This window comes from Scleropages formosus, chromosome 3, assembly GCF_900964775.1.
Source record: "Scleropages formosus chromosome 3, fSclFor1.1, whole genome shotgun sequence".
NCBI classification, from domain to species: domain Eukaryota; kingdom Metazoa; phylum Chordata; class Actinopteri; order Osteoglossiformes; family Osteoglossidae; genus Scleropages; species Scleropages formosus.
In genome coordinates this window covers 8479057-8505748 of record NC_041808.1, presented here as the reverse complement: position 1 = coordinate 8505748, position 26692 = coordinate 8479057, and the positions used below count along the sequence as shown (strand labels likewise).

Genomic DNA, 26692 nt, shown 5'->3' with positions numbered 1-26692 from the left:
CTGTCCGCTTGGTAGTCCCACGTACAAGGGTTCAGAAGCACAAAGTTTAGGTTTTCGGTTCTGGCTCCGGCGTGGTTCGAATAACCTCCCCCTGTCACTCAGAACTGCTGAATCTCTCCCTTTTTGTAAGAAGGGTCTCAAAACTCACATCTTTTGTCTTCGCTTCTCTCCTGATCTTGTAAGTGCATGACAAAGATGTTTGTTTAATGATGAAAAAGCCTATATCCAGCCACTCTTTTTTATACTGCTTCCCATGATGGAAAGTGACAGATTGACTGTACGCAAGTCACGTGTCTGCGTCGGAATCCCTCCTGTTAATGTAATGCACTACGCTACCAGCTATCCCACATTTATGTAAACTTTAAGAAGCACCATATTAAAATTTACAAAACTAAGATTGAAAGTAGAGACACTTTAACTGCAGTTTTTGCTTGTGATTTTAAGGACAACTTCCAGCTGGACGAGGGAGACACTTTGGTTTCCTAGTATGGCTGGGAACCACTGCTTGGTCCCACCCACCTTAGTAAAATGCTATAAAATGATCCCAAATCTCCCACTGCAAAGATCAGAAAAATACTAAACAGATCCAGTCAGATTGAAAATGCACACAATGCATGCAACACTCAGTTTCTTTATTGTGTCTTGCTCCATGTACCATGAGCCAGAAATCTCAGTCCATCTGATGAGCCTCAGTCTCGACAAGAGCAAAAACACTGTAACAGTGACGTCCTCCACCAAGAAGAGCTGCAGGAAAAATACTTTCATTCCATTTGGAAACATGTCATTTACTCTTGATGCGGTTTAAAAAGTGTGTGCGTAACTTGACAAGCGTAAAAACTGGGGGGTATTTGACTACTCAAGCGCCAGGTAAACAATGGTGAAGTGGCTGTATTTTGGCAACACACCATCAACCGCACATTCCCTTCACTCGAGAACAAGAACAAGGCTTTACTGATAAGACGTTCAGCTCATGATATGACATTCGTTACACTTGTAGAACACAGTAATTATGTAATTTCACACGTCAACAAGGCCCCTTCCCCATGACCTCAGTTTGTGAGCCCCGGGCTGTTTAATGGTGTTGGGAGGACAACATGGGTCAGGTGCAGTCATCTAAATGGTCTAGCTGACTGACTTCAGCTTGGACCAGGGGTTGGTGCCTCGCACTTCAATGGGGGGGTCATTGTAGAAGATGTGGTTGCAGAGCTCCTCAAGGGGGGGCTCCGGGTCTGTGGTCGCAAACTGTGCCGCGTCCTCGATCTCTTTGCGCACTTCCACATCAATCTCCTGCACGCACACACACACAAAGGAGAGAGTGTGTGAGCAACTGAAGGATACAGACTGCCATATTACAAAGCTCTTGTCTCTTAAACTTCATTGAATAATCATTTTCTACAGTGTTGTCTTTGTGCAAGACGACTCTGACCACTTTTTCATGCATGTTTTAATGCAAGGAATAAATCTGTCCTTTCCAACTAGATGATTAATGCAAAGACATGACAGTGTTATCATCTTCGGTGATTGGCTGATGGCCTGGTGTTGGGCAGAGCCTCACCTTAAGCTCGTCCACACTGGCCATGTTGGTGCTTAGCATTCGCTCCTTCAGCATGGAGATGGGGTCACTTTTGCTGCGCACCTCCTGGATCTCCTCGCGCGTCCGATAGCTGGGGGGACAGAGGGGAAGTGGTGGTGGGAAGGGGGGTCAGGGGTCACTACAGTGGTGTCTGGTTACTATGGGAGGACTGCAGGGCTGGAGCAGGAGGTGTGGCACAGTAGTTAGAGCTGTCTATCATATTTATATGTAAATTACCTTACCCACTCACAGGACAAGTGTTCTCAAGGTGCGATCAACATGTTTGATGGTACTCACCTGACACCTGGGTCACTCATGCTGTGTCCATGGTAACGGTATGTCTGAAGCTCCATCAGAATTGGGCCCTGACAAGGTAAAGTGGGGAAATAAACCGCATGGCCCTGCTCATCATGGTCTTGAACCCACACCCTGTCTCCATCAAACAGGAATGCCAAATTGCAAATACGCAACTCACCCCAGGTTCATTTATATGCAGGCATAAACAAGTAACTAGCTAAAGGTGAAGAGGTTGCTCATCCTTCCTGTCCACACTCAAACTCGCAACTGCTCCTGGCTATGCCCGTCTTATTTCAGCTTAATGTCTCAGGATGCTCACCTTCCCCGCACGGCAGTGTTCAGCTGCAAACTTGGTGGCTTCCCTCACACACAGTACATCCATGCCATCAACCTGCAGAGAAAAACAAGAGCTCATGTCCACACGAGTGCCAGTGTGGCGGTGACAGCATGCAGGGGCTGCGTCTGTGATGTCTCTCGTACCCGAATGCCCGGGATGAAGTCCCCGCGCTTGTAGTAGTCGGTGCTGGCAGCAGCGCGCTCCACGGATGTGCCCATGCCATATTTGTTGTTCTCGCAGATGAAGATGCAGGGGAGTTTCCACAGTGCTGCCATGTTGTATGTCTCAAAGATTTGGCCCTAGGGTCGAGGGAGGCACTCATTGACAGGCTGTCCGAGGCAGACACGCAAGATGGACATGCAGCGCATGGGCAGGGGCTCACCTGATTGGCTGCTCCATCGCCATACAGTGTGACGCACAGCTCGTTTCGCCCTTGGTACTTACAGGCGAGGGCCACACCTGCACCCAAGGGTACCTGAGAGAGATGAGGGATAACATGGCCGGTGTCTGAATCGCCCGGAACTCCCGCAAGGTCCCTGAGATGCTAGCGTTACCTGAGCTCCCACGATGCCATTGCCTCCATAAAAGTTCTTGGTGTACATGTGCATGGAGCCACCCTTCCCCTTGGCGATGCCGCCCCTTCGCCCTGTGGAAGTCACAGCTCAGTCAGAGGCTGGCCCCCAAAGTGTCGCAGCGAAGCACTCGCGCAGCTTTGTGACCCACCTGTGAGCTCAGCCATGATCTCGCGGACGGTGCCTCCTCTGGTCAGCGTGTAGCCGTGAGCACGGTATGCAGTGATCAAGTGGTCCGTGCGATTGATACCTGTCTCGATTCCCACCGCGCACGCCTCCTGCAACACAGCATCACACGTGTGTGTGTGTGTGTGTGTGTGTGTGTGTGTGTGTGTACTGTTGGCAGCCGCTTATCCTGTGTGTGCATGTGTAAGTCTCACCTGGCCGTCATACAGGTGACAAAAGCCACGGATGATCTTCTGCTTGTATAGCTGGTCTGCCTTCAGCTCCATGCGTCTCACCGTCTGCATGGTGCGGTAGTAGCTGAGGCCCTCCTCCCGTGTAAGCAAAGCCTGCTGCGGTGGCCCCTCCTCCAGGCGATGCAGGTCACACTTCTGAAAGAGGTGGGTCAGGTTCAGTGACAACACACACACACACACACACACACGAGCTGTGCAATCTCACCTTGATGTCAAAGGTGGCCTGCGGAGTGAAGTCAGCATAAGTGCGGGAGGACACCACCACTCGGGTTCCCTGAGGGAAGGTGAGGCGAAGGTCAGGAATCCAAGGGTGACAACTCCCACCACCAATCAAAACCAACAGAGTGGCAGTGTGCTGAACGCTCCCACTGTTGCGACGAAGTCTCCAGCTGCACAGTGATGCTCAATGTCACAACTGTGATCACCACGTCACTGAACGATGGCAATATAAAAGTCACGGTGTCGGAGGGAAGGGCGGAGAGAACTTTTTCAGGTATATTTTCAGAGTGGGATTCCTAGGAGGACCAGGTGAGCTGGGCAGGTTCATTGAGCCTGTGACACTAGGGGGCACCATTCCACAGAGCTGCATGCAGGACTGAGGGGTTCAGAAGCTTTGCCAGTACTCACAGGCAGCTGTGGGTCTAGTACAGGTATGTCTCCAGTCCCTGAATGCTGCACTGCAGAGGAGCTGCTCTGTGGGAAAGGCTCCCTAGTGCCACCTGCTGGCTGTGTATGTCTCTGTGGCAGCGGCACTGGTTCTGCTGGAGCAGTTAGGTCCACATATTCGGAAAGGGCTGCAAGCAGCTGAAGAACAGCTGTCCCTGTGGAGGACTGGGTGGGGAGAGAAGAGCCGCTCATGGAGCAGGCGTCACGCCAGGATAGGACACCTGTCCTGTCACTGAACGACGCCTTCAACGTCACCTGTCTGGTTTCCAATATGGACACCGAGCACTCATGTCATGGAGCACTGGGGCAGGGATGCGGACGGGTTATTCTACTGCTCCCGCACAGGCTCTCCTGCCAACAGGAAAGTCCAAATGCCAAGCAGTTCCGGGAGGTGTGAGGTCAGGAGGGTGAAGGTGGGGTACAAACAGAGGTAACAGTTTAAGGCCCAATGATTCATCTTGATGGTGAAGTTTCTGATGCAAAGCCAAGCATACAAAGACCAGTCCAGATCAACAGATGACTGACAGATGACGGAAAGGACCCAACCACCCAAGCATTGCTTACCTCTGACACAGCCTGCGCCCCCTACAGGCAGCCAGGGAAAGACAGGGAGAGAGAGACATGCATTGTTATTTATGTAATGTACCTTGTGAGCAGGTACAGAGAGAAGCTGGAGACACATCTGCTCACACAGAGAGAATATGTAGCAACACGAATACAGAGATGAGCAGATCAGCCAAAAACCAAACTTAAAAACAACCACTTGAGTAAAAGCACTCGTCCAAAGATCTACTTCAGGAAAAGAAAAAGTGTGAGGCCTAAAAACCATTTGAATATCAAGTTACTTTGACTCAAATTAGGAGTTACAGCCAAGAGCAGCTAATGAAATCCAAAAAAAGTCACCTGACAGTGACAAGATGTTGCTGCTGGTTCGTAGTAGAAGTGACTTCATTGGTTTCAAGGAAACTTAAAGCATTAAGCATGAAAAATTCAAAAGGTGAAGAGGCTGACAAAACTCAAATAAAAAAATTTAGTATTAAAAACTGGGGTAAGTGTAGAAGCCAAAAACTACCATGAAAATAAAAGTAAAATGAATTTCTCACTAAATTTCCTTAAATAAGAGAGAAAATGTGACATGTTACTGCCCAGCTCTGTGGAAGCCACAGAGAAGAGGCGATCTGGATCAGCTGATTTTAAAGGCCACAAGCAGCAGTTAGTATTTTAACATGAAAAACTTATTTAATGAGATTTCATTAAGAAAATGTACTGACACGCGAGAAGCAACAGCTTCTCGGAGACGCGATGCTAGGCAGAATACGGCCTGAACGCTGTGCCCAAACAGGACAGACACACACACACACACACACACACACACACACACACACACACACACCCTGGATTCCACAAGATGAACACTAACATGCGGGGAATTTCTGACAGCTGGATCGAAGAGTTCAGGAGTTTTGCATCCAAAAAAAGACCTGTGAAATATATTAGTTTGACAGAAACTTCAGATATTTACATTAACATTGAGTCATTTGGCTGATATCTCTTTGCAAAGCCATTTACAATGTTAATCTACTGACAATTATTTACCTATAGAGCTGAGCAACTTTACTGGAACAATTTCAGGTTAAGTACTTTGCTCAAAGATAACAGCTGGAGTAGGATTCGAACCTGCAACCTTGGGGTCCAAGGCAGCAGCTCTACCACTGTAACTGTCCGAGAACCAGGAGCTTGTGGGTTCCAGTCCCACAGAAGACACAAGAAGACGAGTAGAATGTATTGAACCACAACGCGACTCCGTTTGCTATCGGCGACGTGTTGGGGGCACTCAGTCTGTTAACCTTGTTGGAGCAACTTTTTACCAATTGTGAGTAAAACACAGAACAAGAAGGCGGGGTGTTCCGAACACGTCATGATTCATGTTGTCGACGACGACTGTCGTTCAATGGGAACACATACACAACGACACAGCAAAGAGGAGAATTTCGTTTAATAAATAAACTTAGCAAAGCCGAGCGCAACCGCGGCGCTGTCACCATGCATGACCTGAACAACTTAATAATCAACGAAGTTACGGCTCATAACGCAGGAACGGGACTCGTATTTAACGCGAAGAGGAGTTTTTGTACGAACGCGCCTTCCGACGGCGCCGCGCGCGGGCCTCCCTCTCTCTCTCTCTCACCCCGTTTCGCTCCGTCATTCTCTCTCTGAAGGTCAGGACAACGTCGCTTTTTTAACCTGCTCTTTTAGCTCACAAGCTCGTATCGTGCGTGTTACTTTCACTGTGCGAGGAAGCTCGGTGACACTTACATTCCTGGCGGCGGCTCCCCGCAGCGCTCCGGAGATGATGGTCAACATCTTCCTCATACTCCCCTAACCCGGACTCCACTGAGGAGGAGGAGGAGGAGGAGGAGGAGGAGGAGGAGGAAGATCCGCGTCGTGTCCCCGCGCGCACGGTCGACCATGACCGTACCCGGCGTTCGGCTCGCCTCGATTTAAAGAAAAACTACAGTACTGTAGTTAAAACCTAGTTATTGGCCCACAGAGACTTAACCCGGAGTTTGGAAAAACAAAAACGGTGAGGTAGTTTGGACAATTTACATTGATTTATTTAGCTGACGCTTTTCTCCAAAAGCGACTTACAATGTTAAGGTCTTTACAACTATTTACCCATTGCCGTGTAATTTTTTAAGTGATGTAATTCTATGGTAAGTACCTTGCTTAAGGGTACTTACTTAGCTCGAGGTGAAGCTTGAACCTGCAGCCCTTGGCTTTGGGTCTAAAAGAGGCAGCTTAACTGCTACTCCCTACTGTGCACAATTACTTCTATTTTCAGCTTCTGTGCTGATGTGATTACAAGGGGTCACTGTGAAATTCCCAGTTTAATTTTTAATTATTTATTAATCCTTATTTGATATTACAGGATCTGTCTTGCTAAGTTTGTTGGAATGTTTTATACATCCTGAGATATGATGTAAATGAAAGGATTTGTACATAGTTATGTGTAACTGTGTAAATGTTTTTGTTATAAGACTCCGATTTCACTGGATTATTGGGTCATGTAAAGTTCTGTACAGAAAGGTGTTGATCAGTTTGTGTGTTTGGCAGGTTTCCATGGTGACCGGCCCAGACTGAAAGCCTGGTACTGTACCACGGAAGTGCTGAGGTGCTGCAGAAAAGTTTTGTTGTGTGTGTAATGTCCACTCCCTTCGAAGTATGGACAGTTGAACCACTCGACAGGTCCTGCCACCAACAACAGTGGGCACCTTGACCTTAAATTTTTAACCGTGTTCAGTAAAAACAAAACAGAGCACAAGTCCTTATCAATTTTCGTTACTTGGATTCATGACTCGTGCAGAAATCCAGATAAGTCCAGTTTTCCTCCCAACCGTACCTCATCTTGTTCTCTATAGCTGGACTAGAGGTCCATTCCTGTCTTGACTCACTTCCTGTGTGCGTTTGTGATCCATCCCCTACGGCACTTCTGCTGATGATGGCCTCACTTTGGCATGTTGCCTTCTCCATGAAACCAGCGCTCAGGTTGTACTTGGCTCAGGGAAGATATATCTAAGTGGCCTCTCGCTGTAGATACGAGATCCCCTGCATGGATCAGAAATGCACACCTTTCCAACATAAGTGAGAGTAGGACCTCCTGCCTATGGGTGTGGAGACACAGATTGAGCGGTGTCATAGCACATCTCTTGAGCCTAGGTGCCTTTTCTATTGGACCAGGTACGCTGGGGTGTACCTGGAGCTTTGGAAAGCCCCTGTGTTATTACTGGGAGGAGTGTGCTGTGAGACCACCAGAGAAACCAGGAAGTTACTCAATGAATTCACTCTCTGCTTGTTACACTCTCTGGTTACCATGGCAACACAGGAACATGTCCAGTCCATTTGTTGCATTGATTTTCTGAAAATAAATACGGAAATGATGGTATGGAGAACCATAACAAGGAATAAGGATTAATAATTAATTAGGAACTAAACTAGGAATTTTACAGTGGCTCCCTAAGTCTTATAATCACATGTGGTACACTATGGTAAAAACTCAGTGGTTTTTCTGCACACTTCAAAGAGAGCTTGGTGTGTGGCTCAAAGATGTGAATACACGTCTCTGTCTCTGAGCACGATCCCCAGGCAAATAGGCATGTTTTCACAGGTGGAACTGAATCCCCTCTGTTTCCTTCTATTCAAATGTCAACACTTCAGCAGTACTTTGCTGAAATTAAGCTGTTTTCATTATACCATTGTGTTGGTACAAGCACATTTCAGCAATGAAATTTTAAGTACAGCGAGTCTGTGAAGGTTATGCATTTGTATGATTTTTAAAAGCCTCATTTTGATACATTGTAGTATTACCTGCCGAGTAGGTTTTCTAGAAAGAACCACCATTCTGCACTCACCAAAAATGCACCTTTGTACCTCTGACCTAGATCCACAGATAACAACCATCAGACACCTGCAGACTTGGGCACCTGAACATCATCTGACATTAGCAAGAATTGTCCTGCTTTGGAAAACAGGCAAAGCCATATTTCTTCAACATATTTGGGGTTTTTTTTAAATAAATGATGGGGTTATGATCCTTTGCAGAGAGTGTGCATGGATTCTCTTTGTTCCTCTGCAATGGGTTCCTTGTAGAGTCCTTATACACTCATTTACATTTGTTCATTTATCAGACATAGGATTGTTGAAGCACATAGGGTGAGGAGCTCAGTCACCCGGGAGGAGCTCGGAGTAGAGCCGCTGCTCCTCCGCATCGAGAGGAGCCAGTTGAGGTGGCTCGGGCATCTGTTCCGGATGCCTCCTGGACGCCTCCCTGGGGAGGTGCTCCGGGCTTGTCCCACTGGGAGGAGGCCTCGGGGCAGACCCAGGACACGTTGGAGAGACTATGTCTCCCGGCTGGCCTGGGAACGCCTTGGGGTTCCCCCAGAGGAACTGGAGGAGGTGTGCGGGGAGAGGGAGGTCTGGAGTACTCTGCTCGGACTGCTGCCCCCGCGACCCGGCCCCGGATAAAAGCGGAGGAAGATGGATGGATGGATGGAGGATTGTTGAAGCACAGCTTGTTTGTCGGATACCACCATGTTGCTGGTTCACGTCACTCAACAAGCTCCATGCAGAAGTCATATTCAAATAGAAAATGCATAGATAATCATAGCAGATGGTGTTGAACTGATTTATGGAGCTGTCAGGAGATCAGGAGAGAAATGGTTCTGAAAGAGATGGGTTTGAAACTCTTACTGAATGATGGGAGGGATTCAGCAGCTCTTAGGGACAGAGGGATTTCAGTCCACCATATCGGGGCCAAAACTGAAAACCTACAGACTTTAGATTTTATACCTCTTGTGAGCTTGTGAGTGGAACAAGCAAGGGTAAAAAGACACGAAGGGCTCTGATTATGGGCCTTTTTGAGTGGCACCACCAAATGGCGAGAGATGATCCCTGCTAGAAGGTGGTGCAGTGGTTAGAGCTGCTGCCTTGCACTCAAAAGAACAGCATTTGAATCCAACCTCCAACTGTAGTACCTTTCATCAAGGCACATAGCCTAAATTGATATGGTACAAATTACCCAGTTGTATAAATAGACAAGTCAATAACTACTTTGGAGAGAAACATCAGCTCAATAAATGTAAATTCTTTATTACAGACTCCTTACCTTCTTGATTTTGCCAGACAATACTTTTACAATGCAGAGGTGTGTTTCAGCTGACGAGACACCAGGCTCGCAGAGGTTGAAGTAGGACATAACGTTGTCACATTAGCCCATAGGCCCGGGTGCAGAGGGGGAATAAGGCAAGGTAAAAGTCCTTTTCCTAGGATGTTAATGAGGCAAGGTGTGTGCAAGAGATAAATGTCACCTTGTTTTTTGACCCACCCTTACAAGTGTGGGCTGCAATGCCGCACGCCTCCCATCTCTTCCAGGAAAACTCTAGAAGGTCTGCTTGTTCTAGGAATTCCCAGGCTGCCTGAAGACTCCGGTAAACCACTCAGGTCCCTGGACATACAAGTAAACCACCCCCCGTATCCATCGAATAAGAGGCCGTGCACCTGTCCACTGCAGGGCACATCACACTTGTCACACAAGGGGCAGTTCAGGGTAACCTGTTAACAAAGGGTAGCAGATAGTGTAACATACAGAGCTGTGGGCTTGCATTCAAAGGTCTTAGGTTTGAATCTCACCTCCTGTAGTAACACACTTTGCTAAGGTACTCACCCTGAATTGATGTAGTAAAAAAATTACCTTAAATGGGTATGTATCACTAAGGAGGCTTACTGTCAAAACCTAAAATTGTAAGCCACCTTAAAATGTCAGACAAGGTTAATAACAGTAATGATAAAAAAACACCCAATATAATAATGTAATGTTGGAGAAAAGTGGGTGCACAGAGAGAAGATAGAGGTCCAGTCATGTATCTGTGTGTGACAATCAGACTTGCAAATACTGAAACTTCAACTGCACATAAAATATTTTTTTTAAAAAATTAATTCATCATGTTTTAAAGACAAGTCGTGACCCTGTTGTCTTGTTGACGTTGTCATATTTATGTAACTAGAGAGAGGTCCATTAACCTGTCTGGTTAAACTGTCACTCCATCGTTCATAATACTTCAACAGAACGCCTGTTTACAGGAAGACATTTTTATTTCCCTAACTGCACGACAACAGTTGACGGACTGTCCCGAAGGACCCGCCCCTGGCCTTTCTGATTGGACAGAGAGTCGGGTATCTAACCCAACATATCCACCCCCCTTTTCCTGATTGGACAGTCGCTCACGGTCATCGCGATAACACATCCACCTCCTTCCTCCTGATTGGACAGTGGATCACCGCACTCGCAACATATATAGCCCCTCCCCCTTGCGGAAATCGAATTTACGAGAACGTAGCAGGTTATTTTGTTCTGACAAAAACCTTACCGAATTCCTATAAATCTATCCTCTTCCTTCGTTCTGACTGGATAGGGGATTCTTTGCAACTCACAACGCATGTGTTCTCGTTCGAAAACGGCGAAGAAGCTCACAGCACTCACGACAACATCCACCTTCTTCATTTTGATTGGACAAGAGTCTCAGCGAAAGCCACGCCCCCCCAGAACGGCCACTAAAGGAGACGCACAGTGAGCTGCTTGAATTGTGCGCCTGGATGCGAGGAGTTGACTGAGGGTGAAAAACCCAGAGCGCCTGTGAGGGTCGAACCCCTGGGAAGCGAATGAAGAAACAGGTCCTGCTTCTCTTCACATACCGAGGACTCGTACGGAAGGGTAAAAAGAGTAAGAGAAGAAAATGGCCAAGTTTATATTGCGGAATGCCGAGCCTAGCGACGTGCCCGACATCCTGCGGCTCATCAAGGTAAGAAGCGGAACGAGTGACGTTTCGTGTGACGTCACATCAGTGGAGCAAACGTCGTTGCGCTCATGTGAAGTATAAAAAATCTTTTTATCCACCTGATGTGAAAGGTTGACTTTTTGTCACATAAAATCTTTTTATGTTGCCCAGCATACTCATTGCATACACGGATAATTCTTGGTTGTGTTCAAGATCTGTTTTTTTTAAGATGTGCATTTTGTTTTTTTGTGGCTTCCTCAGGAACTTGCAAAATACGAACAGATGGAGGATCAAGTAATACTGACCGAGAAAGGTAAGCTGTGTCCGTGTGCCTCGGTCCCGAGCAGCACCACTGCGCACATACCCTCATCTAGTGTTCCTGTCTCCACAGAGCTCCTTGAGGATGGGTTCGGGGACCACCCGTTCTACCACTGCATTGTGGCCGAGGTGCCGGAACACAAGCAGAGCGCTGAGGGTACGCCATGTATCTCTCTGACGGTGTTTGGTGAACACAAACCCATGTTCAGTTGGCCGTTTCATAGTAAGAGCTAATCGGAATGACAGGACTGATATGTGATGTAACTCCTGGCTGTTCAAGGTCACAAGGTGGTTGGCTTTGCCATGTACTACTTCACCTACGACCCCTGGATCGGTAAGCTTCTCTACCTGGAGGACTTCTACGTCATGGGGGAGTACAGAGGTGTGTAGAGAACCCAAAGGCCGTCTTCTCCCGTTTGTGTCAGAGCATAGCGTTGATGTTGTGCACTCGTTCCTTCCCAGGTTTCGGAATCGGGTCGGAGATCCTGAAGTCCCTCAGCCACGTGAGTCTGCGACCTTCGCTTTTCCGTCCGCATCCTGTTGCGCTTGTCGCGATTTGTGGATCTTTTATACGTTGCTCTCCTCCCAGACGGCCGTGAAGACGCGCTGCAGCAGCATGCACTTCATCGTAGCGGAGTCCAATAAGCCGTCCATTGAGTTCTACAAGCGGCGGGGGGCCTTGGATCTCTCGCTCGAGGAGGGCTGGCGGTTGTTCAAAATCGACAAGGAGTGTCTGCTCAAGATGTCGAATGAAGAGTGACCGTATGCCTGCAAAGCGGCGTTTCAGATGAGGCTAGTAACCAATGTTAAAGCAGAAAATTAAACTCATCAATTTTTAACTTCCTCATTTAAATCAATTTGCTTTTTAAAGTCTAAAATACTAAGGCATTCAATTGTGTCATGCAAAATATGCTCACTTAACATGTTGCAATTTAAGTAAAAAAAATTTTTGCATCAACTTTTTTTATTCCGTGGTGTCTTTTTACTATGACATCTGTGGAGTGACCTCTGACCCTTTGAGGGGGGTGTTTCAGAATGGGCTGAACTGAATACGCCAAGCACCACCGTGGAGGGGCTGAGGGCGCTCGGGGCCCCGTGGCCCACTTTTCTTTCACTGCACATGAAGACGTTGCAGAGGGATGATGTAATCGGTGCTAAAAATAGTTTTTCTTTTTCTGCTTTGTGCGCGTAGAGCGACTCTGCCGCTCGAAACATAACCGATTCCTCAGTTATCTACATACACGATGAGTACAATAAGCTCCACAGTCTTTCAGGCAGTAGAATAATAATCATGTAGGCGGAGGAGAGCAGAGCACAGGAGATGCTCGCTGCGTGTGGATGTATTTTTACAAGAAGCAACGAGATGCCTTCATCAACCCCAGCAGTGCTGACCTGGTTTTATTCTGCGCTGCAAGCACACTGAGGGGGAGAAGTTCTGTCTCAGGAAGTAACATGTTGATACAGAGAGGAAATGGAAAGAAAAACACAGCGTTCGCTCCGGTGTAGCTCTCTGAATTCTCTTTCCATGTAGAAGGTCACGGTGCTGTGGTCTATGTCTCACGCTCCTGGTCTCCCTGTATTTTTCCATCAGGCTCTCTGCCAGTGGAGTCACTGAGCTGCTCTGCTTAGGTTATAAACAGAAATCATTTACCTGAAACCAGATCACAGACCAGACAACCTTTAGGGCTGAGTGGTTAATCTGCAAACTATAGTGAACTCTAATAAATGAATGTGGTGGCTGTTATTTGGGTGCCTGCCAACCCTCAGCTGCGAGAGATGTGCTCATTCTTAGAATTCCTGCTACGAAGTCTATGACTTGCACTGTTGATGGGACTATGCCAATATGCACATATCTATGTATGGTGGGCTAGTAATCCATTCTGATCTGTGAGAAAAACAAAACTTTGGGCACATCAGAATTATGTCTTCAACATCTCTAATTTCACAGAAACACAGCCCCACCATCCTCATTGCAGCAGTGTCACCCAATTAACAAAAATGTATTCACGGGGTTTGTTACGATTATTAATTTGAGGCCTTTCTCCAAGGTCACTTACAGCATAACTGTTACAATAACTGGTTTTTGCAGCATGGGGCAGCGATAGTGTGATGATAATCTCAAATTAAGCGCCGAACACTAGTTAGAAAATAAACCAATTACACAAGCAATGTAAGGAACTGACAAAATTACATTTAATAAACTCGGATGTCGTGAAACTATTATGAACCGGACATGTTGGGAAGTGCTTCCTGTCGGAAAGGAGGAAATTATGATTTAATCTCACATGTCACATCATCTCTGCTTTATTGTTTAGCAAAAATGCTACTGAGTCATACCATTACAGGCTTCCCTGATATAACAAGTGTAATTTGTTTTTGAAAATCTGCTCAATGATGCAAATTTGTGTAAAAACAACTCTTCCTTGACATTAATTCAAATGGGTTAGAGCTAGGGTTAAATGTCCAGAATATCAGAACTGCTCTGGACACATTTAAATGTAGGTTTAAGACCCACATGTTCAAAATCACTTCTACATAACACATTTGTGTGTTCCCTCTTGTTTTCCCCCTTTTTCCTCATCATTTATCTTACTGATATTTTCTCTTTTTCTTTAGTTGTTCTTGGGTAGCACAATGGTGCAGCATCTCTCATATGTTTTGTGAGGGGAAGCCTGTATTATTTGTAGTTTCTCCCAGCTCCTGGGTCTGGGAGTTTTTTTTTTCCCTACCTTCTTTGCTTCTTTTGCCTTCGAACTGTTTTTGCCACCTTTTATGTGTAAACAATGTGTTTTGTTGTTTAGTGCTCTGGGATACCTCGTAGAGAAGAGCATGTTGTAAAAATGAATTGAACTGAATACTGTAAAGACCCGCATTACTGTGTGTTTGAGTGAGAAGATTTGTTTATTGTAAATAGTTGAATTCTGGGTAAAAAGTAATGGGGGGGGGGTCAACCACTAGGGCGATTTATGGGGCTAGCCCAGGGGAGCTCAGCAGGATGGGAAGGCTCGCTTGAGGCGCAGATCCTTGACAAAAGGGGGTCATCGGACCGAGAGCATTATTTCCCCATGTTCAGGTGCTCCAGTTAAATGTTCACAATGAGCGCTACCCCTGCGTCCTCCTTCACCCCATCTGAACCCAGAGCATCACATGCCCCAATACACACTCTTGTTAGTAAGATCACACACTTCATCTGAACCGCTTGTCCCATACAGGGTCGGAGGGAGCCAGAGCCTATCCCGGCAACGGAGGGCATAAGGCTGGAGGGGGAAGGGACACACCCAGGACAGGATGCCAGTCCGCCGCAAGGCACCCCAGGCGGGACTCGAACCCCAGACCGACTGGAGACCAGGACAAGATCCAACCCACCACACCCCCCCAAAGCCTTAGTAAGAGCATAAGTAACTTAGTCTATTAGCAAACATTACAGTATTGCTAAAAATAATAGCTATAACATTATTTATCAGTTTATTTCCGTTGTTATTTTCAGTGGTGGAAGATACAGGTGCTGACTGCTTCGTCAGACCTAGGGCAGCCAGGCCGGGCGTGAGATTGGCGTTGGAGTTTCCATGGCAACACCCATAATCTTTCGGATTATGAATGAAATATCTTTAGCCAAACAGCATTAAGAGTCTATTCAATTCTTTTTCTGTATACATATTTTAATACTATCAATCTCTCCAGTTTACAGACCAATAAAGCGAGAATAATTATAATGAATAAAAGAAAACATTTACTATTTAGCAATCGTTTCCACTGCTTTGTTGGACTGCGTCACTTAACGATGCTCATTTTAAACCGTGAAGCCGGACGGAGGACAAGAAAATGGGCTCTACGCTTCTCTTGCGATTCCTGCGGTTTACCGCAGCTTCGGGCGTTTTTCTGCTTATGGAAGCAGCTGTATTCCCGACATAAAAAGCCTATATTTTCTGTTTTTCTTAAAGAAGTTAAGCAGTACATTGACACTATCAAGGAATGTGATAATAAGAAGGCTATTAAGACTGTTTCTTATTCTTATTGTGATATTTTTAAGGTCTTGATGTAATATTTGGTTATTGGAGTGTTTTATAATCTCCCTTTTTTTTTCCCCTGGCTAGGTTGACTGTTCTGAATTAATGTTCTGGTATTGTGTGTGATTTGTTTCATAATAAAAAAATTTAAAAAAAAAAAAACAAAAAGCTGTATTCCCGACAGCAACTCCGTCCGTCATCCCCCCTCCGTCTGTCGACCAACAGGAAGGGCAGCGCCTCGGGGGGTGACGTCACGCGTCTGACGCAGATCTAGCCCCGCCTCCGGTCTCAGCGCTTTTATATGAGGCGCTGAGGAAAAGCCGGTTCAGAGCGTTGTCTGACTCTCGTCGTGGATGTAATCACTGCAGAATTCCTGCGAGGGTATTAGCCTCGAGAGCCGGATGAAGAAACAGATCCTGCTTCTCTTCACATATCGAGGACTCGTACGGAAGGGCAAGAAAAGTAAACGGAGAAAATGGCCAAATTTATACTGCGGAACGCTGAGCCCAGTGACGTGCCGGATATCCTACGGTTGATCAAGGTGAGGAGCAGCTGTGGTCCACTCGCGTATTCTTGTTTAAACGTTTGTGTCAAAGATGTACTTTGTCACCTTTAAGACGGTTTTGAGATGATTTCGCTACTTTACGTGTGAGATGTTTTGTGTGAGCGGTTGGGTTCCGATCTGGACCGATCCGGTTTGAACTGGTTGTGACGATAACTGTCCGCTGACAGGAACTAGCCAAGTTCGAGGAGATGGAGGAGCAGGTCGTCCTGACGGAGAAAGGTGAGCATATCCGTGATCTTCCAAGCCATCTGTTGGCGACCAGTGACTGTCCACATACTAGTGATACAGCATCCTGACGGTTCTATGTCTTGATGGTCTACAGAACTCCTGGAAGATGGTTTTGGGGACCACCCGTTCTACCGCTGCCTCATTGCTGAGGTGCCCCAGGAGTGGCGCAGTGCTGAAGGTATGACTATGCTACTCATCCCCTATCATCATTAAGATGGGCTGGTGTTCTCATACATTCCACAGAACTCTCCAGAAGTTCCAAATACTGGGTTCTTCTTGTGTTGCAGGTCACACGGTGGTTGGCTTTGCCATGTACTACTTCACATATGATCCCTGGATCGGAAAGCTGCTGTACCTGGAGGACTTCTATGTCATGAAGGAGTTCAGAGGTATGTACAGTTGTCTGCTGATCACCTGTCTTGAGGTATGAATGCGACACTCACTCTGCGCCCATCTCTTCCAGGCTGTGGAATTGGGTCTGAGATCCTGAAGGTCCTCAGTGATGTAAGCATCTTCATAATTGTGTGCTAGCCCCATTTGGGGCCTGCTTGCCATGATTCACTTGAAACTTTTATGTTGGGGTTAATCACTACTCCTTTCTTCTCCAGACAGCTGTGAAGACGCGTTGCAGCGGCATGCACTTCATTGTGGCTGAGTGGAACAAGCCATCCATAGAGTTCTACAAGCGGCGGGGGGCTTCAGATCTCTCGCTCGAGGAGGGCTGGCGGCTGTTCGAGATTGGCAAGGAGTGTCTACTGAGAATGTCTGCCGAGTAGGTGCCCAGGAGGGAGACCTGAAGGGCATCTTGTAACCACCTGCTTATTAGCTATGAAACCTTTGTTTCCAACCAGATGTTCAATAAACTCACTCAATGAGGAAGTGTGCATCTTCTAAACTTGTTGGCCACTTTTGTTAAGTGGCTAGTAATGGGGGGGGGGGGGGAAATTAATGTATTAACCCTTTTCAGGTGGGGGTTTTTTATGATTATAACTCACTTGGGTCTTGTTCCATTCTTCAGTCAAGGGATTCAGTTGCTGTTCAAAGTCCACTTTTGTTTTCCTCCCCACTGAAATGTCACATTTACAAGTGACTTTAACATAGCAATATATTGCCTATAGCACTACTCCAATGAGGGCCCCCAAGGGTGATAATTAACCTCTATAGTTCCCTGAAGTATGTATGAGCTCCTGTGGCACCTGTCTGGAACTCATTCTGTCCAGTCGCAGCAGGAACTTCTACTGGCACTAGTTCGTAACTGGATTGCTTAACACTCCTGGCGTCCTGGCTGTGTGTCACAATTGCGTAAGCTGCTGGCAACTAAAGACTCTGACTCAAAGCTGAACTAAGTAGACTAGCTAGAAGTCAGCTTGTCTCCAAAACAAGCTGACCTAAGTTGGTTTTGCTTCCTCAATCTCTTTGTAAGACATTTCCAGCAAGGCCCTGTTTTGCTTACGTTTTCAGCAGACTTGTGTGTAACCGGTTCTCATATGGGTCAGTTCTCATATGTGTCAGCTGATGGAAATCTAAACAAGCTCATATGAAACTGAAAATAGTCATTTCACTAAGTCAAACAGTAAAAGGTTAATATAGATATTCCTAAATTTATACACAGGTTAGCTTTTGCAAAAACATTAGATATAACAAATAAGACCATACTGTTAAAGTTACATTAAAATAAAATTTCAAAGGACTGAAAAACATTCTTAAACTGCTATTCAGTGCTGATCATTGACTTCCCATAAACATGTGCATTGTTCCTCACCTTGTTATCAGTGCTCAGGAAGACCAGACACAAGCTGTAAACACTGAAAGGAAGCTGAATTTGGGCATCCCAGTCTCTGCTCTTTGCTATTTATTGACTGGGAGGGTAAACACAGGTCATGTTTGCTACAGAAGAGATATTTTCTACATTTCAGAAGACAGTGAGGAAATGGACCTTTCAAGATAGTCAGTTGATTTAAGAAATTCATAAGACAAGTGTTTTTCTAACACAAGGCGCAAATATGTACTATACATTTTGTGGAAGTCCTTGCAAAGAGTACTGCATCAGAGGTATCATGCTGACAAATCCCCCACTCAGGAGAGCACTTGATGTTACTCTCAGCATCACCACTGTCACAAGTACAAAATATTCCATCAAGAGTGGTCAAAGGTTTCTGTACAACAAGCCCAGAGAGTAATAAAAGTGCTGGGGGAGTCATGTGGTATTATAGCTTTTTGTTTTATTAGAGAAATACATTCAAATTAAAAGGGAAACTGTGGAATACTGTACTTGAAAGTCATGACGTGACCTTTGTCTCAGGCCTCACTGACTGAATGAAAGACAAAGGGGGTGGAGTTAGTGCAAGGGTGGGTCCTGAGAGAACAGAAGACAGGCAACACACCAGCAGCAGTCCTCTGTGGACCTGGGCTTAGGTGACTTGATCAGCAGACTCAAGTGGACCCTTGGTCACATCACACCTATAAAGAAAACCCAAACAGAGCTGTTGCTTTGGAGATGTTGACTAAAACCAGGGCAAATGAGGAAGCATAGTTTAACTGTCATACCTGTAGTCAGCCCTCAATGCCTTTGCTTCCTGTGCTGCTGTCTTCAATCTTTATATCAGTGTTTCTGGACTGCAGGAAGAGAGAGAGAGAAATATGAGTTGAGGGAAAGAGACATGCCCCCTTCTGCTAACATAGTGAGGTTCTGTATTAACTGTACTTCCAGTTTAAGAAACTGGTAGTCAGGTTGGCGGTGACCCTGGCCCCATAGGTAAGAATCCAGAAGCAGAATGAGAGATGCTACTCAGAACAGCAAGAGAATGTTGAACCTAGGTGTACTGAGGGAGCATGTGGAGACACTTGAGAGTGCTGGGTCTGTGTTCTGGAAGAGCACAGGATCAGAGGAGCTCCGTGTCTACAGTGGAGAAGGTCCTTGTACTTCACCTGCTCCTTGACCTGCTTTGGGTTTGCTTTGGCCTTCCACAGTGTCTCCACAGCAACGTAACCTTGCAGACTCCACTCATACAGTGTGTCTCCTGTGCTCTGAAACACAGATAAGTTACAGGTCATGGGGATCACACCAACTGTCAGTAAAAGTGAGTGACAAATCTGTGGAGTTTGATCAGTTCAATGCCTGAAACACAGAGACACACTAACAAACACAAACAGAGCCTACCTTAGCAATGGTAGCTGCCTGCTGTGGGTAGTACAAGGAAGCACTGAGAGCCATCAGCCCTGTGGGGTAGATCAGCTTCTTAATCCTGGAGCCTAAGTAAGACCACAGAATTTCTTTGATCACGAAGTTGACAACAGAGACTGGCCAAGTACTGCAGACATATTAACGCAGACGTATAAAAGCAAAAATTGTCATTATTGCCACCATCCCCCAACTATGCAGTGAACACAATGGAAATAAAAACACTATACACCCTTATTGATATCTCACCTGCTGTTGATGTAAATCAAGACAAATGCAAGACCTTTTTCCACTTTACATAAGATCTTGAAACCAACCATTATTTGGAAAATAATTTAAAACAATAAAATCATATTCTTGGTTAAGTATGCACACCTTTTATTACCGTGTGGGAACCCCTTTGCTTTTGTTACAATGTGTCTGAATAGGTTTCCTTCAGTTCAAGCTTAGTCAAAGTGATGGAATCTCCCAAACACAGCTCTCTTTGGGTCAGCCTAGAATCTGACTAGGTCATACCAGGACATAGAACTTCATTTTGTAAGCATTTCTCAGTCGAGTTGGTTTGGGTTCAAAAGTGAAATTCTTCTTTAGCTTTCATAATGTGAGGAGCAGGTTTTGTGCCAGAATATCTTATCTATGAGCTATTCCTTTCTCCTCTATCCTGACCAAAACCCTAGTCGCTGATAAAGAGAAGTAGCATGGTGGGATGATGCTGCTGCCACCATGCTTGACAGTAGCTACTGTGTTCTATAAGTGAAAAGCTTTAATGGCTTTTGAATCTTTGGAATTAAAGGGTTTACTTCTACCCTGGTCTCATCAAACAGTAAGACTTTTCCCACATGGTTCCGGGAGACTGAATGGGTCTTGTTCCACATATGCATGGGTGTTCTTTGGCAAGAAATAGTTTCACTCTGGCCACCATCTAGCCACAACTCAGACATGTGTAGACTGGTCAAAATGGTTGATGGTGACATACAGGAAGTGGTTAGTTACTGTCACAAAGTTATGCAGCTCCTTTATGGTTGCTTCAGGCCTCTTGATTGCAACCCTGATGAGCTTTCTTCTTACCTAGTCATTCATTTTGCACAGATGTCCTGAACTTTGCAATATCCTTTTCATGCAATTTTTAAAGATTTTCTTCAGTGTTTAATCATACATTGTATGTAATGTCTATAAAATTTTTATATTCTTCTCCTGATTATTACCCTTTAAAATCTTTTGTAACTCCTTGTGTATGCTTGTTATCTCTGCACTGTACACCCAAAAATGCTTCAGGGAAATCCTACAGGAAAAGCTGAGTTTATTTAGAGCTAATGAAAATCATTTCACCCATCAGGTGAAAGGAAATTACCCTTGGTATCCAATTTGGAACATAGTTGGTTAGATCTGAACAGTATCAGCACCAATTACTTTTCCTAATAATGATAAATTTGTTATCAACAATATTTAAGTGGAAGACATTTTAAAGATGGTGGAAAAAAAGTCTGACGTGACTTGTCTTTCTTGCAGCCTTTACATAATCAAAAAGTGGCATCTGAAATAAGGGAGTGTAGACTTTTGATCTCCACTGTATATCTAAAGTTTAAAATTTAACAAGATGTGAATTGTGTTATCTAATGATTGAGAGATCAGTTTCAGCAAAAACCCAGAATACAAAGGAGACTGAATGGGACCAGAACAGAACCACTGATCTACATGCAACTGAAATTCTGCCAATACCATAAATGTTTATCACACCAATTTGATACTGACTTTTAATGATCCAATGAATCTGCCTGCTCAGCCTGGCAAGACAGATCTCATGGTAACAAAGGCCTCAGGGGTCAGAACAGGTAAAAGGTTATCAGTTTAAAAAGTTATAATATGAGAAGCTGACAGCGGTGGGACTCCATATTACCTCTGGAGAGGAAGAGGCCCAGGATTCCTGCAAAACCAATTACTCCTGCTCGGGCATAGAAGCCAGATGGAGGATCTTTGAGATACTCATAACTGTCTACAAGAGCAGAGAGACATGGGAATCATAATTCCAATCACAGTTCATCTACAGAGGTTATTTAGAAATGTCAGTTTTACAAAGAAATGTGTATCATGTGGTCAATATCTCTGTGTGTTGTAGACTTTGTGCTCTCAGTAAGGGGATGGCAACCTCTGACCTTTCCCAAACTGGATTGAGTTTTCCACCTTTGGCTTCACTGTTCCATAGACACCCTGGAGTTGTGAGAAAAAGAAAGTGACAACAAAAAAAAAATTAAAACATTTTCCCTTCTTATTTGATGACCACCATTTTACATCTTTTTTAAAACTGTTAAATTAGTTTCCAAGATGGAGAAAGAAGAATGTGTAACACTGACAGTTAAGCAATTGACAGACCTCAGAGTCAGATCACTCTCAGAGTGACCCATAAACATCTGGGTATGTCTGCCTGGCATCTGTGTCTCTCTCTCTCTCACACACACACACACACACACACACACACACACACACACACACACCAGGGTGTTGTGTGGACACACTGACAGCAGATACAGAGCATAACATGTAATTACAACTGCCGCTATGAACACTATAACCATAGGAGTGTGACATTCAACAAAGTTTTAATATATTACTGATAACACACATTGGCTGAAGATATTAACTCCAATGGTCATTCTGTGAGAACATGGACGAGGTGGATTGCTGGTGAATCAAAGCATCTCTGCCCACACAGAAACCCCACTCGCACCAATCTCAGCACATGCAGTAACCTACAAGGAGGCTGTGGTGAGGTATGGCTGGTCCAATAAAGAATGCAATTTCCTAAAATTGTGTTCCAGGCCACCTCGATGGCATAGCTAATGGCATCAGGGGCCTCCAGTTATTTCAGATAAAAATTACTGCACTATAAACCTGCCCCACATGCATCCCAGCTGTTCAAAAATTAATACAAACACATAACTATTGCTTTAGAGCGGTTTGCAAAGGTGTCTCATTTGGTTATTCTATCATTAAGCACTATTTAACATTTGATTAAATGAGTGGTACATATCCTTTGGGTACTTGAGAGAACTTCCTGCCCCTCATGTAAAAAAGGTATGGCCATGTGGACCTTGCAGGTGGTCACTGAAAAGAAGGTCATGTGGCATGGAAATACCTGTGATCTCTCCACCGCAGCCTGGACAGTTTGCTGGAAGGAAACAGAGCAGCCCCAAAAATCAAATGAGAAAAGCAAAGTCAGAAGCAAGACCATGCAAAGATCCGGTGAAGGAGTATTCACTGCTCGCATCGCAGATACAGTGAACATTCGCTGAGAAATGCTAGGGATCCATTCACCATTACTGAGCCATGCAGAGAAGCCCCTCCCCCCACTGCAGTGAGATTCCGACTGTCAAGTTAGTAGGACACACCGAAGAGGGACAGGCTTCGCAAGGGACAGTGTACCTGACACCACGTAGTGTAGGGCTCAGCTGCTTTCCTCAGGAGAGTCATACCCTGCTCCAGCTGGCTCGGCTCTGGCTCCATGCACCTGGACTTCTCTTGTGGTGTGGTGTAGAGCGAGAGCTGTGACACAAAACACGTGACAGCATTCACACAGCATTCAGCAGACACAAAAGAAAGGAATCACAAGAAACAGAACGTAAAAATATTTCAAAAAGAATGAATTCAACTGGTCTTCCATGTTTGAATATCTATCCATCCAAATTCAGTAACCACTTTATCCTGGTCAGGGTCACGGTGAGCCGGAGCCTATCCCAGAAGCACTGGGCACAAGACTGAGGTGGGTTCATCCTGGATGGGAGTCAGTCCACCACAGGGTAGCCACACACAAACACCCGCTAAGATCAATTTAGAGTCACCAGCTCACTTGAGCTGAACGGATTATAGGAGGAAACCAAAGCACACAGAGGAAGCCCACCCAGACAAGGGGAGAACATGCAGACTCCACACAGACTGAGCAGGGAATGAGCCCACATTCTGTCGTTCAACCCAGGAGCTGTGAGGTGGCAGCAGTACTCCCTGCACCACTGTGCCAGCTAGGTTTCATTATACAGTTCAATGCTAGTAAAATTTTATCTGGATCAGATCCAAAAGGACCGAAATCCTGCGCTTAAATTCACTACTACTACAAACACCAACAGATTGTATACGTTCTCTTTTTAAATGTTTCGCCAGTTGGTTTCCAAATGAAGACTTTGTCCTCCTCTACTGCCAGGAACAGAGAGAGGAAATGGTGCAGCACCTCATCTGTCCTCAGGATGGGGTCATGCTTCTCCTCGCTGGCTGCATACACAATCCCGGCCATTAGACCCACAGCCCCAGGCGCAGTTGCCAAACCCGCCACCTACGAGACCAAGAGCACAGCAAAACCGAACAGCATCTTTAACATAATGAACGCTGAAGTCTATACACCCCCCCAAACAACATCCTGGACAAAGCAACAGTGGGGAAAAAAAGGACAGAAAAAGACAAGGACACAACATCCAGTGAGACTCAAATCATCATATAAAAAAAAAAATGAACCAATGCTGAGAGGAAAGTACTATTACTGACACCACCAGAGTGGGTAAAATGCTGGAGTTCAACTGAATAATTGCACAGAAGCTGCAAAATAATGGAGAAAAGGTTCATCAAGAATATTAATAGACACAATGTAGCTGCGAGGAAACAAAGGACCTCCTCCATGTGAACCTTCCACACTATATTAACTGCACTGATGCTGTCCCATCTTGTCCAGTCCAGTCCACCAGCTTCTCAACAGCACTGCTACAGTTGTTCTGAATAAAAATCATATGTACCAGAGAAATATTGCAGCTGCCTCTCATCCTTCTCTTCTGCTACAAAATCTGTCAGGAAGTCATTCTTATAGCAACCTGCCTCTCATCCTTTTTGTCCAAAACACTGGAACAGAGAGTTTTTCCCATCAGCTCTCTACTCCGAGAGCAATCTTCAGGCTCATCTCTATTCTGGCTTCTGTAGGGGGAGCTCTATCAAGAATTCTCTCTGTGTCAAATGTTATTGCCTCAGCATATTCTGCATCTCATCTGTCAACTTTTTTGAGCATCGTCAGCTTTTGACAAGGTAAATCACTGTCATTTTACCTCACTTAAGGATGTCAGCATCTCTGAAACACTACTGAACTGGCTAACTCATACCTTTCTGCTGATTTGTCACTGTCTCCTGGAATAACTTCATCTCCTCTCCTCACGTTCTCTGTAAAGGTGTACCTCAGGGATCAGTGCTGGGACCTCTCCTGTTCTTCCTATACATTCACTCCCTGGGAAATCTCATCACTTCTCACAGCTTTTCACACCACCTTTAAGCAGACAATGCCTACATTTATTCTCATTTCCTTCATTCATTTCTCATGTTTCAGATCAAATATCAGTTATCAAACACCCTCTCAAATGTCTCCTCTTGGATGGCCAACCACCATTCAAAACTGAATCTTTCTATCTCTTTCACAGACCTCCTGGTCAAGATCTCTAATATGAGCATCATTGTTTCACCCTCTGTATGACTGTATCTGCTCCACCTTGAGCTGCCTCCTACCGGTAAAGCAAGCTTCCACAGCACGTGAGCTGTGTTTATTCTCTTCAGAACTGCTGCCTTTTGAAGATTCACCTCTTTGCCTGTTACCTTTGAAGAGTCCAAGCATCTCCTGTTTACATTTACGTTACTTCATTTAGCAGACGCTTTCCTCCAACAAACAATATGTAGTGTTATTAGCCCACACCTTTTTCACCCAAAGTGACTTACATTGCTAGATACACTACTTACTCACTCGCACTCTACATGGGACTTAGGGTCACCAATGCACCTGAACAGAATGTCTTTAGACTGTGGGAGGAAACCAGAGAATTACTGACTTACAATGTTAATCTATCTACAATTATTTACCCATTTGTACAGCTGGATCATTTTTACTGGAGCAATTTAGGGTAAGTACCTTGCTCAAGTGTACTACAGCTGCAGGTGAGATTCAAACCCACAACCTTTGAGGCCCAAAGGGAGCAGCTCTAACCACTATACTACTGGCTGTTCAGAGCACACAGACAGGAGAACATGCAAACTCCACACACAGACTGAGCAGGATCTAACCCATGTCCTCTCGCACCACATGCCATCCTGTCTCACCCATAAGCTTTGCCAAATGTGTATTTCACCATGTTCTTAACACTCCTGTCTTTGCTCTGATCATGTTTTTCATTTTATTTTATTAAAAGATTGCATCCAATGCAGTTCTTGGTTGACCTCTCACAGATCATGCAGCATTGTTCAACGCGAACCCGAGTCATTTGATTTTTATCTGGTAACCTTTTGCATTGTATTACACTAATTCTCCTCGTCAGATACTGAGAAAATGACTATAAGTTAACAGTGATCGAGCTGTTCAGTCCAGTGAGTGTCAGTGTGTGGTGCTGCAAGGGACAAACTGACTCGAAAGAGATACACACACAAGTACTACTGCGCTTCCAGTCTACACTAGAATACTTAATTTAATACCAATGAATTTAAAATAAAATAAAAAAAATAGAGCTTTTGGCCGCTGGACACACTACTTAGTCTTAACCGAAACCGGTTCACGAGATGACATGACAGTCATGTTCACAGAGAACTCAAGAGTACAAATTAAAAAAGTATAAAATTTTATTTCTACTGCAGAAACCGGAAATAAAATATAAGAAGGATAATGCGTATAACCTCGGAAGTGAAATAAAAATAAGAAAAAGAAGCTACATTTTAAAGAAAAGTTGATCTCACCTTGTACATGACTCCTGGAGGTGATTTTTACGCCACCAAGTACGGCACCCACCGAGGAACAAACGACGCGCCGCCTCATTACTTTATATTTCTGTTGCACGTTGACCCAAACTACGGCGATCAACGAGGGACAAAAACTGCGGCATTGCGTCACTATAACGTTTCTATAATCACATTAAATCACTGAGTACAGCGACCAACAGGGGACAAACCTAGTGAGTTTTCAGTAGTGGTGGTGGCTCAAATTTGCACATGAACACATATTGTGTATGTAACTACTGTATGTCTGTGAAAAGAGTGGTGGGGCAGCTGTAGCATAGTGGATCGAGCTGCTGTCTAGGTCAGAGGTTCAAATCCCCCTTTCAGCTACAGCCTTCAGCAGTAGTTCTAAAACTGCTCTGGTAAAAATACCCAGCTGTATGGGTAAATAAGTAAATAAGATTATAAGCTGCTTTGG

General features: G+C 45.1%; 4 protein-coding genes across 7 annotated transcripts; 2 read left to right on the top strand and 2 right to left on the bottom strand.

Moving 5' to 3' along the window:
- Nucleotides 1-844: 844 nt before the first annotated feature.
- Nucleotides 845-6323, bottom strand: LOC108923849 (pyruvate dehydrogenase E1 component subunit alpha, mitochondrial-like). 2 transcript variants are annotated; one of them, XM_018734870.2, is made up of 12 exons: nucleotides 6181-6323; nucleotides 4429-4449; nucleotides 3404-3472; nucleotides 3160-3333; nucleotides 2931-3057; nucleotides 2762-2853; nucleotides 2590-2682; nucleotides 2351-2506; nucleotides 2190-2261; nucleotides 1871-1938; nucleotides 1556-1664; nucleotides 845-1287 (listed from the first exon to the last, which is right to left on the bottom strand). In XM_018734870.2, the coding sequence occupies exons 1-12, from the start codon at nucleotides 6235-6237 to the stop codon at nucleotides 1123-1125; spliced, it is 1203 nt and encodes a 400-aa protein (XP_018590386.1). In that variant the 5' UTR covers nucleotides 6238-6323; the 3' UTR covers nucleotides 845-1122. The 2 variants fall into 2 exon arrangements, with proteins under 2 accessions (XP_018590386.1, XP_018590387.1); XM_018734871.2 differs by lacking the exon at nucleotides 4429-4449 and having other exon boundaries at nucleotides 6181-6321.
- Nucleotides 6324-10707: 4384 nt separating this feature from the next.
- On the top strand, nucleotides 10708-14761 carry LOC108923836 (diamine acetyltransferase 1-like). Of its 2 annotated transcripts, XM_018734837.2 has the most exons (7): nucleotides 10708-11219; nucleotides 11457-11508; nucleotides 11587-11670; nucleotides 11794-11895; nucleotides 11976-12016; nucleotides 12103-12305; nucleotides 14726-14761. In XM_018734837.2, the coding sequence occupies exons 1-6, from the start codon at nucleotides 11154-11156 to the stop codon at nucleotides 12271-12273; spliced, it is 516 nt and encodes a 171-aa protein (XP_018590353.1). In that variant the 5' UTR covers nucleotides 10708-11153; the 3' UTR covers nucleotides 12274-12305; nucleotides 14726-14761. The 2 variants fall into 2 exon arrangements, with proteins under 2 accessions (XP_018590353.1, XP_018590351.1); XM_018734835.2 differs by lacking the exon at nucleotides 14726-14761 and having other exon boundaries at nucleotides 12103-12721.
- Nucleotides 14762-15695: 934 nt separating this feature from the next.
- LOC108923837 (diamine acetyltransferase 1-like) lies at nucleotides 15696-17192 on the top strand. The gene is made up of 6 exons (XM_018734838.2): nucleotides 15696-16061; nucleotides 16253-16304; nucleotides 16408-16491; nucleotides 16601-16702; nucleotides 16777-16817; nucleotides 16922-17192. Exons 1-6 carry the CDS (start codon nucleotides 15996-15998, stop codon nucleotides 17087-17089), a joined length of 513 nt encoding a protein of 170 aa, XP_018590354.1. The 5' UTR covers nucleotides 15696-15995; the 3' UTR covers nucleotides 17090-17192.
- Nucleotides 17193-18184: 992 nt separating this feature from the next.
- apooa (apolipoprotein O, a) lies at nucleotides 18185-26308 on the bottom strand. Of its 2 annotated transcripts, XM_018734710.2 has the most exons (10): nucleotides 26236-26308; nucleotides 23714-23815; nucleotides 22915-23034; nucleotides 22628-22660; nucleotides 21648-21702; nucleotides 21392-21487; nucleotides 19474-19565; nucleotides 19242-19340; nucleotides 18861-18929; nucleotides 18185-18773 (listed from the first exon to the last, which is right to left on the bottom strand). In XM_018734710.2, exons 1-9 carry the CDS (start codon nucleotides 26242-26244, stop codon nucleotides 18867-18869), a joined length of 669 nt encoding a protein of 222 aa, XP_018590226.2. In that variant the 5' UTR covers nucleotides 26245-26308; the 3' UTR covers nucleotides 18185-18773; nucleotides 18861-18866. The 2 variants fall into 2 exon arrangements, with proteins under 2 accessions (XP_018590226.2, XP_018590227.2); XM_018734711.2 differs by lacking the exon at nucleotides 22628-22660.
- Nucleotides 26309-26692: the final 384 nt, after the last annotated feature.

Bases quoted from the DNA above. Each gene is read 5' to 3' on its own strand.
- LOC108923837 (XM_018734838.2), top strand. From the start codon at position 15,996: ATGGCCAAATTTATACTGCGGAACGCTGAGCCCAGTGACGTGCCGGAT. The intron at 16,305-16,407 runs GTGAGCATATCC...GATGGTCTACAG, and splicing joins GGTCGTCCTGACGGAGAAAG to AACTCCTGGAAGATGGTTTT. The intron at 16,492-16,600 runs GTATGACTATGC...CTTGTGTTGCAG, and splicing joins GGAGTGGCGCAGTGCTGAAG to GTCACACGGTGGTTGGCTTT.
- LOC108923849 (XM_018734870.2), bottom strand. From the start codon at position 6,237: ATGAGGAAGATGTTGACCATCATCTCCGGAGCGCTGCGGGGAGCCGCC. The intron at 2,683-2,761 runs GTAACGCTAGCA...CATCTCTCTCAG, and splicing joins ATGGCATCGTGGGAGCTCAG to GTACCCTTGGGTGCAGGTGT. The intron at 2,262-2,350 runs GTACGAGAGACA...TTTTCTCTGCAG, and splicing joins ACTTCATCCCGGGCATTCGG to GTTGATGGCATGGATGTACT.
- apooa (XM_018734710.2), bottom strand. The intron at 23,035-23,713 runs GTGCTGCACCAT...TTTGTGTCACAG, and splicing joins CCATCCTGAGGACAGATGAG to CTCTCGCTCTACACCACACC. The intron at 18,930-19,241 runs GTGAAGTACAAG...CTCTTCCTGCAG, and splicing joins CAAAGCAGGTCAAGGAGCAG to TCCAGAAACACTGATATAAA.
- LOC108923836 (XM_018734837.2), top strand. From the start codon at position 11,154: ATGGCCAAGTTTATATTGCGGAATGCCGAGCCTAGCGACGTGCCCGAC. The intron at 11,671-11,793 runs GTACGCCATGTA...TGGCTGTTCAAG, and splicing joins ACACAAGCAGAGCGCTGAGG to GTCACAAGGTGGTTGGCTTT. The intron at 12,017-12,102 runs GTGAGTCTGCGA...CTCTCCTCCCAG, and splicing joins TCCTGAAGTCCCTCAGCCAC to ACGGCCGTGAAGACGCGCTG.